The following is a 13977-nucleotide window of genomic DNA, read 5'->3' as shown; positions in this document are numbered from 1 at the left end:
ATTTTTCTAGAAAAATAATGGAGCGGGTGGGCAAAAAAAAATTAAAATAAAAACAGGCCTAGGCATCCTATTATGGCCCAAAATGGTACGATAGGAGTCATGAAGTCAACACAACAGGCTGGTTCAAAATTTAAACAATGAATTTTGAACTTTTAATGATACCATTGCATTGAAAGATGGAATAACTGTAACAACTAGGATGAAAAGGTCTGTTTTCAACTGTTCGGGCAAAATATGAGCATTTTGCAGTTGATTCTGGATTTTTATTTTCATTTGCAAATCAGAAAAAAATGAAGTGGCGAATCCGTTAACCAAGAAATTAAATTGGTGTGGCCTAAACATAACAAAATTTTGGGTTAATAATTGCCCACTCTACCTCTGTGCCAAATTTCAGATCATCTTGCTGTAAAATAACATTTGGATCCATTTGACCTTAAAACTGTCCCGTCACCGTAACATCTGCTTGGAGATCACTGTGGAGCCGCGAACTGCGGTGTGAGACCCAAAGGTCAGCGGGAGGTTATTCTTTTCAAGATGGCCGCCGGGACTGATCATAGAGGTTTGTTTTCGTTAGTTTTTAGAGCAAAACTAGAAACACAGCGGCTCTGTGGTTTTAGTTTAAGAGTCTAGGCTAGTCAGGGACTATTAATGTTTTTGGCCTCACTCACTGTAACGTAGCAGTGGCGGCATTTTTGGGCCGTCTCCTCGGCTTTTAGTGAACGGTTTTTACCGGGGGTATGCTAGTATGCAAAACTACTAGGAAGATGTTTTTGTTTTCATCTCCCACCCTGCAACACATACCTGACCAAAGTGACATCTAGAGGGAGCGTAACTAATATGCAACCGATCTTTCAGCATAGTTAATACTCTCCAAGTAGAGGTTGTGGGGGAATGATCGTTACATTTTTATATATGGCCGTTTTTTTTGTCCTGACCCCCACTAACCGTCGGTGGCCGCGGACCTTCTCTGGCTAATGGATACTGTCAATACTGCCTGGCCAATTTGATACTGTCTCTTTGCCACCGAAAGGGATCTGCTTGGAGATTAACACTGTCAGTGTGTATTACACAAATACACATTTTAGGTCACAAACAAGCATACAAATTACAATTTGTGTGAAATTGTTTAGGTACAGTACGGGTGCTTAGGGATTAGGTATTTGGACCTGTAGCTAATCAGTCACTCCTACCATGGAGGTACCTACTGGTACACACAGCTCTAGAGACACGTGTGCTGTTCCAGGTTGTTGCATCCCTCCCTGCATCCAGACAGAAGTTAGCCTCTGATTCGGCACTGTTGTCATTTCAAGTTCAATGAAATAACAATAATGTGCTTGCTATATGTCTCAACAGTTAATCAATGAAAGTTACTATATTGATGGAGGTTAGACATCAAGGTACATGTAGTTTTCCTTTCAAACAGTACTTCAAACCATTATGTACAAAAGGACTATTTTTTTTACATTATGAAATATTCTTATTATTGTTCTTAATTTTTTTTCCATCCAGAAATGGACAGAACTGGAGACACACCCTCGGAGAGTGAGGAGAGCAGTTTTAGGACAACTCCCGAGTCTTGCTTTACTGTGAACAGCCGAACAGGAGACAATCCTGGGGAAAATGCAACAGCACAACATCTAGTAAAACACACTGGTGAGAAACCCTACATGTGTGGGGAGTGTGGATACAGGACAGCTGACAGGTCTCACTTATCCCGACATATGAGGACCCATACAGGAGAAAAACCCTACAAGTGTGACCAGTGTGACTATTCTGCAGTACAGAAATCTGATTTGGACTTACATCTAACAAAGCACACTGGAGACAAACCCTACATGTGTGTGGAGTGTGGATACAGAACAGCTGACAGGTCTCACTTATCCCGACATATGAGAACCCATACAGGACAAAATCCTGGTGAAAATGCATCAGACCAAAATCTAACCAAGAACGTTACAATTACACCAACATGTGTCATTCTTGATCTAACAAACGTCCCTGGTGAGAAATGCTACATGTGTGGGGTATGTGGGTACAGGGATATTTGTAAGTCTGCCCTGTCAGCACATATGATTATCCACACAGGGCAAAAAACCTACTGCACAGGTGAAAAACCCTACAAGTGTGACCAGTGTGACTATTCTACAGCACGGAAATCTGATTTGGACACACATATGAGAAAACACACTGGTGAGAAACCCTACCTGTGTGGGGAGTGTGGATATAGGACTAGTTACAGATCTACCTTAACCCAACATATGAGAACCCATACAGGAGAAAAACCCTACAAATGTGATCAGTGTGACTTTTCTACTGCATACAAAAAATACCTGGACATACATCTAACAAAGCACAGTGGGAACAAACCCTACATGTGTGGGGAGTGTGGATACAGGACAGCTGTTAAGTATATCTTATCCCAACATATGAAAACCCACACAGCAGAAAAACCCTATAAATGTGACAAGTGTGACTATTCTGCAGCACGGAAACAGTACTTGGACAACCATCTAAGAAGCCACACTGGAGACAAACCCTACATGTGTGGGGAGTGTGGGTACAGGACAGTTAACAAGTCTACCTTATTCTCACATATGAGGACCCACACAGGAGAAAAACCCTACAAGTGTGACCTCTGTGACTATTCTGCAGCAGAGAAACAGTACTTGAAAAAACATCTAAGAAAACACACTGGAGACAAACCCTACATGTGTGAAAAGTGTGGGTACAGGACAGCTGACAGGTATCACTTATCCATACATATGAGAACTCATACAGGAGAAAAACCCTACAAGTGTGATCAGTGCGACTTTTCTTCAGCACAAAAATCCAGTTTGGCCGCACATCGAACAACTCACACAGGTGAGAAACCCTACATGTGTGGGGAGTGTGGGTACAGGGCAGCTAACAAATGTAACTTGTCCCAGCATGTGAAAACCCATGCTATAGAAAAACCCTACAAATGTGATCACTGTGACTATTCTACAGCAAAGAAGTCCAGTTTTGACCAACATCTCACAAAACACACTGGTGAGAAACCCTACATGTGTGAGGAGTGTGGGTATAGGACTGGTTACAGGTCTACTTTAACCAAACATATGAGAACCCACACAGGAGAAAAACCCTACAAGTGTGACCAGTGTGACTATTCTGCAGCTCAGAAATCCAGTCTGGACATTCATCTAACAAAGCACAGTGGAAACAAACCGTACATGTGTGACAAGTGTGGGTACACGGCAGCTGTAAAGTCTAACTTATCCAAACATATGAAAGCCCACACAGGAGAAAAGCATGGATGAAAAAGGATGATGCAAATTACTGACGAAAGCAAGTGGACGCTACCTAAAACATCTGACATTTCCAAAATCACACCCAGTCGCTGGAGTAACTGCTTTTTGGCATATCTTATTACTAGTACCTTCACCAACGTATGTTCAGTGATGCTTCTTAATAAAAAGTAGTGTCCCTTTGCGGCAAAATCACCGAAAACGGTTAATAACATATTTAAAGTTGAAACTTTTGGTCCAACACAAAAAATTCTCTCACCTAGAGCTTTCGACCAGTCACTCTGGTCTTCCTCAGTAGACTGACCCAGTGAGGCTTGTCATGTGGCTTCTGTGAAGTGTGATATTAACACACTTTTGTGTTTGTAATGTAACTTATAAGTATGAGAAATAAAGGAAGTGATGGCAAGTGACTGAGTGTGTTCGCATTATTTATTATAAAACATTCATCTTTTAAAGCATAATTACGATATAGAAAAAAAAGGCCCACATATTCTTATTAAGGCGACATTGTGAAAACTACAGCTGTGCATTAAGGTGAACATAACAAACTTTGGGGTTAATAATTGCCCACTCTACCTCTATGCCAAATTTCAGGTCATCTTGCTGTAAAATAACATTTGGATCCATTTGACGTTAAAATTGCGCCGTCACCGTAACATCTACTTGGAGATTACTGTGGAGCCGCGAACTGCGGTGAGAGACGCAAAGGTCAGCGGGAGGTCATCCTTTTCAAGATGGCCGCCGGGACTGATCATAGAGGTTTGTTACTCCGTGAAGGAGGTCAGGACCTCCGGACGGAGTGTTGTGATCGGCTGATTTTTCATGTTCGCAGTCAAAACACTGGGTTCTCTTTGTGTAATCGGCACGCAATTTTATACGCCGTCTGCGGGCATGCCCGTGTTGATGCACGAATGTGTATTTTTGCCGTTGCTGCTTTCGCGGTCAATGTAATATCGCAGACGCACCCCTACAATTACGAGGCGAATTGGAATGGTCCAGAAAAACACGTTGTTTGGAATAGCAGTGGGGGGGGTAAAAGTTCATGCAGATACGGGGTGGTTTTTATAAGTGGTTCCAGATGTTTTTGCCCATGGTTAAGAGATGCCAAGTTTTTTGGAAGATGTTCGCAGCCAAAAACGCATTCTTCCGTACGTCGCATTTCTGTGTAATTTCGCATGTGGTGTTGCATTATGTCCGGGATGATGCACGTCTTTTTATTTTTACCGTAGCTGTTTTGATATTGGAGTAAATGGTTATTTTCGAAACATCCCCATGCCGTTGAAATGTTGTCGTCCGTTTATGTCACCGGTAGTAAGTCGGGGCGGGGCTGATGGGTACGGATATGTGGGGTGGTCAGAGGTCAACATTAGGAAAAATTTAATGTTAATACCGATGACGTAATCCTATCGATTTCAAACTGGTCGGGTGTGGCGACCTAGTGGCGGCGTGTATATTAGTCACGTAGCAACTGGCCGGTCGTCCTAGCAACGAGCGTGCTGGCCGCTTGACTGTACACATGGGCAATATTTTTGGGTTGGGCCGCTCCATAGTGTTAGTGGAGCAGCTCTTTGGAAAAATGGACAACATTTTTGAGCAACCCATCAATGTGTTTTGCCTCGTGGTCGGATGTGGTCTCGGGCTGGTAAACCACACATATTAGTAGATCGGATAATTTAATGATTTGCTAGTTGTAAACGCGTCCTGTAGTATGAGCCGGTATAGGAAGACCTACCTGGCTGAAAGAATCTATTATCTACTATCTACTATAAGATGTAACCTGTGTTACACAATCATGCTTTCGGCCGGATTGATGTGCAACTGTTGGGGTCTGCGCTTGGCCAGTCGCGCTGTCTTGATACACCGCGAATGTTGGGCAATATGCGAGTGTTCTCTGTAGACAGTCCTGGAGTAATTTTTTCGGACATTCGCACATTCCTGGAGTCTGATTTGCATCTAGGGCTGGGTATTGGTTCAGTCGGACCGGTTTGGACCGGAACAACGTTCAACGACCGAGTCCAAAAAACTGAAACGTGATAATCGGATGATTGGACCTGATGTACATTTCTGTAGATTGTACACAGAATACACACATCTTTAGATAATCTGGCCATGGCAGGTATACTAGATTAGCGTACATCTATGTTTATGCGTTCAAAACAAGAAAAGTAATCGTTTCCCGGTATTATTCACTTGAAACACGGCGCTGAATATAGGAAGAAGTAGCCTGTGTTTCGCAATGCTTTCGGCCGGATTGATGTGCAACTGTTACTAATTGCAGGGTCTGGGCTTGGCCAGTCGCGGTGTATGGCCAGTCGCGCTGTCTTACACCGCGAATGTTGGCCTTATGCGAGTGTTCCCTGTAGACAGTCCTGGAGTCATTTTTTCGCACATTCGCACATTCCAGGAGCCTGATGTGCATCTAAGGGTGGGTACTAGTTCAGTCGGACCGGTTTGGACTGGAACAACATACAAGAACCGAGTCCAAAAAACTGAAAGGGGAGAATCGGATGATTGGACCTGATGTACATTTCTGTAGATTGTACACAGAATACACACATCTGTGGAAAATCCGTGGACGACCCAGAAATCTAGCGGACACCGGCATGGGGTGCTTGGAACGACATCGATCGTCCATAGCATGTTTAGATAAGAATACGGACAATTGGAAATAAAGTTAAACTTCAATAAATGGACATATTTCCTGTGACTATCGTCGATATGGTCACCAAGTTTCGGTAAAGGAAGAAGTCAAGTCAAGCACACAGTAACAGTTACAGGCAATGACGCCCGGCGCTGATCATGCATTTCTGTGTGCGATATAAGCGCTAGAATGCTATTTTCCAGAACCACACATCGATATTCTAGTGGAGAAATGCATTGTTTCAAGATTCTATGGAGAAGATACATGCTTCTATGCGTATTTTTTTTTAGCATTTTCGACGTGATTTTGTCGTCACTTAACCCGGAGGTTGGACAGCGGCGTGGTGCTGTTCGGGGCGGTAAATATGGTCGTCTGTCAGGCTTGTTTCGTGATTATTGTCGGGGGAAACCTTAATATTATAATGTTCGCACCCCGACTTTGGCCTGGGGCGTCTACTTGAGAGTTGAAATGTAAAAGGAAGTGGGAGCAGTAATGGATTTAGTTTTTTTTATGTTTTATGCTTGTGACGCGCCCTCATTGTATTAACCGTTGCCTAATTACAATGTCTGCACAGTAGGTCTGGCGTTGACCCTTGGGATTGTATTTGTTGAAATATATAAATCTTCACGGAGGATTGTCACCTATGGCTTCTTGTTTTCGTTCGTTTTTAGAGTTTTAGAGTAAAACACAGCGACTCTGTAGATCGAGATAATTAGTCAGGGTTATATGAGAGACTGTCTGTTTTTGGGCCTCGCTCACTGAAACGCATCATAATTTGGAGACTTTTGGGGGCTGTCTCTTACTTGTAAATTTATTATTGCACGTGCATGGAGGGAATACAGTATATGGGGGGTGTCTTTTTAGTCTTCGTAATCCGTAGGCAGCCACCGCAAAAATCAACGTAAGCCACAAATCGTAAAATCGTAATCAGCTCTGAGAATTTAACGTAATTCGTAATCGGCAGCGAAAATACCCCCCCCCTCCCAACTCCCCCAAAAAAACACACACACAAGAAACCCAACTAACATGTATATTCAACATGTACTAAGCACTACTAGCATGGAGGTAGGAAAATCTTTCTACAGTGAACCAAGTAACAGTGCACTGTGAACCGGTCCCCAGCAGGTCGTTTCCCCCCCATGCCTTTTCCCCCCCATGTTAGTCTGGTCAGTGGTTATGACTCCTAAAGTTTTTTTTTTTAAATCTAAGATAAACGTAGGTTACAATAACTGTTAACATGTGATTAGTGCGATATCTGTACTTTTGTTGTAGTTTTCCCCCAGTTTCATAGAATTTTACAGACTAACAAGCCGACAGTTTCACTGCGGCGGGCGGGGATGCCAGGTTCCCCCACCGCTAACACAGCCCAGGTGCGATGTCAAGTTGGAGATTTCAGCGACTGCTTGCTTGTGTTTAAATGTTTAAGTCAGAGACGTTTATGTTTAAAATATTTTAAATCATAGATGTTTACGTTTCAATGTTTTCAATCTGTTTTCAATAGCACCTTTTGTGTACTATGCACCAAGTAACATCTAGCGTCAGTGAACAGTAAACCAGTCAGAATTGCCCTGATGACGGAAATGACGGAAGGTCATCGAAACGTCGGCTCGTATTAAGTAATAAATGGTTGTGATCAAAGAACTTTGCTATTCAAACAGTACTTTTGTTTTCAAACCGTTATACTTGAACGATTTTGAGTCATGTCTTTCATTTTTTTCCATCCAGAGATGGGCAGACCTGGTGAGACACCCTCGGAGAGTGAGGAGAGCAGTTTTAGGACAACTCCCAAGTCTTGCTTTAGTATGAACAGCCAAACAGGAGAAAATACTGGGGAAAATGCAACAGCCCAACAACTAGCAAAACACTCTGGAGACAAACCCTACATGTGTGGGGAGTGTGGGTACAGGACAGCTGACAGGTCTCACTTATCCCGACATATGAGAACCCATACAGCAGAAAAACCCTACAAATGTGACCAGTGTGACTATTCTACAGCAAAGAAATCAGATTTGGACAAACATCTAGCAACCCATACTGGTGAGAAACCCTACATGTGTGGGGAGTGTGGGTACAGGACCGCTAGGAAGGAGTGTCTAACCCTACATATGAGAACCCACACAGGCGAAAAACCCTACAATTGTGACCAGTGTGACTATTCTGCAGCATGGAAATACTGTTTGGATGTTCATCTGGCAAAACACACCGGTGAAAAACCCTACAAATGTGACCAGTGTGACTATTCTACAGCAAAGAAATCAGATTTGGACAAACATCTAGCAACCCACACCAGTGAGAAACCCTACATGTGTGACAAGTGTGGGTACAGGACAGCTACAAAGTTTAGCTTATTCAGACATATGAGAACCCATACAGGAGAAAAACCCTACAAATGTGACCAGTGTGACTATTCTGCAGTACAGAAATCTGATTTGAACAAACATCTAACAACTCACACTGGTGAAAAACCCTACATGTGTGACAAGTGTGGGTACAGGGCAACTCAGAAGTCTCACTTATCCCAACATATGAGAACCCACACAGGAGAAAAACCCTACAAGTGTGACCAGTGTGACTTTTCTGCAGCACAGAAGTCCAATATCGATGTTCATCTAACAACACACACTGGGGAAAAACCCTACATGTGTGACAAGTGTGGGTACAGAGCATCTTCAAATTCTAGCTTAACCAAACATATGCGAATCCACACAGGAGAAAAACCCTACAAGTGTGACCAGTGTGACTTTTCTACAGCACATAAATATAGTTTTAACAACCATCGAAGAAGCCACACTGGAGACAAACCATACATGTGTGTGGAATGTGGGTACAGGACAACCCAAAAGTCTACCTTATCCCAACATATGAGAACCCATACAGGAGAAAAACCCTACAAGTGTGACCAGTGTGACTTTTCTACAGCACGGAAGTCTTATTTGAACAAACATCTAAGAAAACACACTGGTGAGAAACCTGGTGGAATAGAGACATTAATTATTAGTAAAGAGACGCTGCCAAATAACAAATCCCAAAATATCGGATGAAGCTGACTACATAAACCTGTAACAGGTCTGGTGTTGAGAAAGTGTGTTAGAATGTGAGCATGTTTTCTACAAAGAAGGCATGGGAGTCAGAGAATTCTAAAAACCAGAGTTCAAATATCTTCATGGGAATTCAAGACGAGTCTGAAATGTGAATTTTAGTTGGTACATTCATTTAATCAGAGATTTTTTTTCTTTCTTTTGACAAAAGTTTTGTATTTTTTTATAATAACTGCAGAAGTAACAAAAGGAATCATGTAAACTGTGAAGATATGTATGCCAACTTGAAGGCATTTGTGTGCACATGTAACTACAGATACGGTATCTGTATCTGTACCAGACTTTGTCTGCTGGTAGTTACTGTTAAATATGTGTAGAAATTGCATCAAACTTTGCATAGGGAACATCGGAGATTTGAACGGCAGTGTATGTACATAAAGCTTTTTTTTTTAACCTGTGAACTTGGATAGAGCATTGCCTTCCTACTCAGATATTTTGAGAACTGAGTTAGTCAGGCTAGCTTTATCCTCAACTTCATTAGAGTCATGCCTGATATATAAGTGTTATACTAATATACAGACTAGTGTATAGCTCTATGCTAACATGTAAAATCCTACCTCAAACCTGATGTATTATTTAGTATAAGTCAAGTGTTCCACATAGGGAAATCTACATATATATGAAATATACTGTTCACCATAGAGTAGGCATAGACTAGCCTGTGCACTACATGTACTGTGTTTATTACACCACAGCATTTATTTCCCACACATACTACTGTTAGAGAATATATATATAGTTTTTCTGTTGTACACTGCCTGAAATGTGAGGGTAATTTTAGTTTTTTTTAACATTTACAAAAGAAGCTTCTAGATTAACTACTCTTTTATGCGTTAGGCTGGCAATTTTTGTGAATAGCTTCAGTAACTTTCAGTGATGGATTTCAAGAATTCTCTGGCCTTTGTAATTTTATTTTAATGTTAAACTTAGCCTAATACCAGTATATATATATGTGCAGTTAACATCATCGATATCTTCCAATATTCTCTCACTATTCCTGTACATGTACTAGTAGTTCAGTTTCATTGGTTTATGATGACAATATACAGAATTATTGTTGTTAGACTCACAAGTGTTGAATTATTGAACGTATATGTGTGTGTTTGTGTGAGAGTGTGTGTGTGTGAGTGTGCATATGTATGTGAGTGTGTATGTTTGCGTGTGACAATTAATGTATGGAGAGCACAAATTAAGAAAGTCACTCAGATATTTGACAATTATCTTGTGACAGAAGCTGGAAATGATTAGATATTGGGCCCATAAAACTTCAGTGAAGTTAAACATAACATAATTTGGGGTTAATAATTGGCCACTCTACGTTTATGCCAAATTTTAGGTCATCTTGCTGTAAAATAACAGTTGGATCCATTTGACCTAAAATTTGCCCCGTCACCGTAACATCTGCTTGGAGATTACTGTGGAGCCGAGAACTGCGGTGAGAGACTCAAAGGTCAGCGGGAGGTCATCCTTTTCAAGATGGCCGCCGGGACTGATCATAGAGGTTTGTTTTCGTTCGTTTTTAGAGTTTTAGAGCAAAATTAGCTACACGGTCTCTCTGTGGTTTGAGTTTAAAAGTCTAGGCTAGTCAGGGACTATTATGTTTTGGGCCTCACTCACTGTAACGTAGCAGTGGCGCCATTTTTGGGCCGTCTCCTCAGCTTTTAGTGAACGGTTTTTACCAGGGGTATGCTAGTATGCAAAACTACTAGTAAGATGGATACTAGCTGAAACGTCTGACGTTTTCAAAATCATATCCAGTTGCTTGAGTAACTGTTTTTTGGCATATCGTATTACCTGGATGTCTAACCTTCATCGACGTACTAGTAAGATGTTTTTGTTTTCATCTCCTACCCTGCAACGCAAGCCTGACCAAAGTGACATCTAGAGGGAGCGTAACTAATATGCAACAGATCTTTCACCATAGTTAACACTGTCAGTGTGTAACACAAACACACATTTTAGGTCACAAACAAGCATACAATTTGTGTGAAATTGTTTAGGTACAGTACGGGTGCTTAGGGATTAGGTATTGGACCTGTAGCTAATCAATTTCTTATAGGTACGAGTCACTCCTACTGGTACACACAGCTCTAGAGACACGTGTGCTGTTCCAGGTTGTTGCATCCCTCCCTGCATCTAGACAGAAGTTAGCCTCTGATTCGGCACTGTTGTCATTTCAAGTTCAATGAAATAACAATAATTATACTCAACAGTTAATCAATGAAAGTTACTATATTGATGGAGGTTAGACATCAAGGTACATGTAGTTTTACCTTTCAAACAGTACTTCAAACCATTATGCAAAAAAGGACTTCAATTTTTCTTTAGATTATGAAATATGTTCTTATTGTCTTTCATTTTTTCCATCCAGAGATAGACAGACCTTGTGAAACACCCTTGGAGAGTGAGGAGAGCAGTTTTAGGACAACTCCCGAGTCTTGCTTTACTGTGAACAGCCAAACAGGAGAAAAACTTGGGGAATATGCATTAGACCAACAACTAACAAAACACACCAGTGACAAACCCTACATGTGTGGGGAGTGTGGTTACAGGACAGCTAAAAAGTCCCACTTATCCGAACACACGAGAACCCATACAGGAGAAAAACCCTACAAGTGTGATCAGTGTGACTTTTCTACTGCATACAAAAAATACCTGGACATTCATCTATCAAAAGCACAGTGGGAACAAACCCTACAAGTGTGGGGAGTGTGGATACAGGACAGCTTACAAGTCTACTTTATCTTCACATATGAGAACCCACACAGGAGAAAAACCCTACAAGTGTGACCTCTGTGACTATTCTGCAGCAGAGAAAAAGTACCTGAAAAACCATATAAGAAACCACACTGGAGACAAACCCTACATGTGTGGGGAGTGTGGATACAGGACAGCTCAAAAGTCTGCCTTATCCCGACATATGAGCACCCATACAGGAGAAAAACCCTACAAGTGTGACCAGTGTGACTTTTCTACAGCATACAAAAAATCACTGGACATACATCTAACAAAGCACACAGGAGACAAACCCTACATGTGTGACAAGTGTGAGTACAGGACAGTTAACAAGTCATTCCTATCCCAACATATGAGAACCCATACAGGAGAAAAACCCTACAAGTGTGATCAGTGTGACTATTCTGCAGCACAGAAAGTCAATTTGGCAAGACATCGAACAACTCACACCGGAGAGAAACCCTACATGTGTGGGGAGTGTGGGTACAAGGCAGCTAACAAATGTAACTTATCCCTTCATGTGAAAACCCATGCTATAGAAAAACCCTACAAATGTGATCACTGTGACTATTCTACAGCAAATAAATCCAGTTTTGACGAACATCTCACAAAACACACTGGGGAAAAACCCTACATGTGTGACAAGTGTGGACACAGGACAGCTTACAGGTCTGCTCTAACCCAACATATGAGAACCCATACAGGAGAAAAACCCTACAAATGTGATCACTGTGACTATTCTACAGCAAAAAAATCCAGTTTTGACGAACATCTCACAAAACACACTGGTGAGAAACCCTACATGTGTGGGGAGTGTGGGTACAGGACTGGTTACAGAGCTAACTTATCCCAACATATGAGAACCCACACAGGAGAAAAACCCTACAAATGTGACCAGTGTGACTATTCTGCAGCAGAGAAATCTACCTTAACCCAACATATGAGAACCCATACAGGAGAAAAACCCTACAAGTGTGACCAGTGTGAATATTCTACAGCACGGAAATCTGATTTGGACAAACATCTAGCAACCCATACAGGTGAGAAACCCTACATGTGTGGGGAGTGTGGGTACAGGACAGCTTACAGGTCTGACTTATCCAAACATATGAAAACCCACACAGGAGAAAAGCATGGATGAAAAAGGATGATGCAAATTACTGGCGAAAGGTAGTGGATACTAGCTGAAACGTCTGACGTTTGCAAAATCACGTCCAGTTGCTGGAGTAACTGCTTTTTGGCATATCTTATTACCTTCACCGACGTATGTTCAGTGATGCTTCTTGATGAAAAGTAATGTCCCTTTGTGGCAAAATCACCAAAAACGGTTTATAACATATTTAAAGTTAAAACTTTTGGTCCAACACAAAAAATTCTCTCACCTAGAGCTTTCGACCAGTCACTCTGGTCTTCCTCAGTAGACTGCCGGGACTGATCATAGAGGTTTGTTTTGCTTTTTCGTTCGTTTGGTGAGTTTTAGAGCAGAACTACCTACACAGCTGCTCTGTGGTTTGAGTTTAAGAGTATAGGCTAGTCAGGGACTGGTCTGTTTTGGGCCTCATTCACTGTAACGTAGCGGTGATGGCATTTTTGGGCCGTCTCTTACTTGTACCGCCCCGGTAGCACCATACAAGCAGGCTTCTTTGAAGTGTGACATCAACACACTTTTGTATGAGAAATAAAGGAAGTGACGGCAAGTGACTGAGTGTGTTCGCATCATTTATTATAAAACATTCATCTTTTAAACCTTAATTACGATATAAAAAAAAGGCGCACATATTCTAAAGGCTACATTGTGAAAACTACAGCTGTGCATTAAGGTAAACATAACAAAATTTTGGGTTAATAATTGCCCACTCTACCTCGGTGCCAAATTTCAGGTCATCTTGCTGTAAAATAACATTTGGATCCATTTGACGTTAAAATTGCGCCGTCACCGTAACATCTGCTTGAAGACTACAGTGGAGCCGCGAACTGCGGTGTGAGACGCAAAGGTCAGCGGGAGGTCATCCTTTTCAAGATGGCTGCCGGGACTGATCATAGAGGTTTGTTTTCGTTCGTTATTAGAGTTTTAGAGCAAAACTGGAAACACGGCGGCTCTGTGGTTTTAGATAATCAGTCCGAGTTGTATTAGGGACTGTCTGTTTTTGCGCCTCGCTCACTGAAACGCATCATTGGTGACTATTGGGGGCCGTCTCTTACGTGCATAAGGGAA

The 13977-nt window shown here is 41.8% G+C and overlaps 2 protein-coding genes and 1 pseudogene across 2 annotated transcripts in view; all 3 read left to right on the top strand.

The window, feature by feature from the left end:
* The first annotated feature begins 507 nt into the window (after positions 1–507).
* LOC109481361 lies at positions 508–8940 on the top strand (annotated as a pseudogene).
* A 2800-nt stretch (positions 8941–11740) lies between these two features.
* Positions 11741–12903, top strand: LOC109481284 (zinc finger protein 431-like). The gene is made up of 2 exons (XM_019783817.1): positions 11741–12241; positions 12341–12903. Exons 1-2 carry the CDS (start codon positions 11779–11781, stop codon positions 12901–12903), a joined length of 1026 nt encoding a protein of 341 aa, XP_019639376.1. The 5' UTR covers positions 11741–11778.
* Positions 12904–13661: 758 nt separating this feature from the next.
* LOC109481350 (gastrula zinc finger protein XlCGF57.1-like) overlaps positions 13662–13977 on the top strand; it is a 3649-nt gene continuing 3333 nt past the window's right edge. Inside the window, exon 1 of the mRNA XM_019783891.1 lies at positions 13662–13807. Within this exon, the coding sequence (XP_019639450.1) occupies positions 13783–13807 (25 nt within the window). The 5' untranslated portion in view covers positions 13662–13782. The remainder of the gene's footprint in view (positions 13808–13977) is intronic.

Source organism: Branchiostoma belcheri, unplaced genomic scaffold (genome assembly GCF_001625305.1).
Source record: "Branchiostoma belcheri isolate BF01 breed outbred unplaced genomic scaffold, Haploidv18h27 scaffold55, whole genome shotgun sequence".
Taxonomy (NCBI): Eukaryota; Metazoa; Chordata; class Leptocardii; order Amphioxiformes; family Branchiostomatidae; genus Branchiostoma; species Branchiostoma belcheri.
The sequence above is the reverse complement of the archived record's forward strand: the minus strand, read 5'-3'. Positions and strand labels throughout refer to the sequence as shown.

What these genes read in the sequence shown, in the direction of transcription:
- LOC109481284 (XM_019783817.1), top strand. Translation starts at nt 11,779, where the DNA reads ATGAGAACCCACACAGGAGAAAAACCCTACAAGTGTGACCTCTGTGAC. An exon ending in ACCCTACATGTGTGGGGAGT is followed by an intron (nt 12,242 to 12,340) that starts GTGGGTACAAGG and finishes ACTATTCTACAG; the next exon opens with CAAATAAATCCAGTTTTGAC.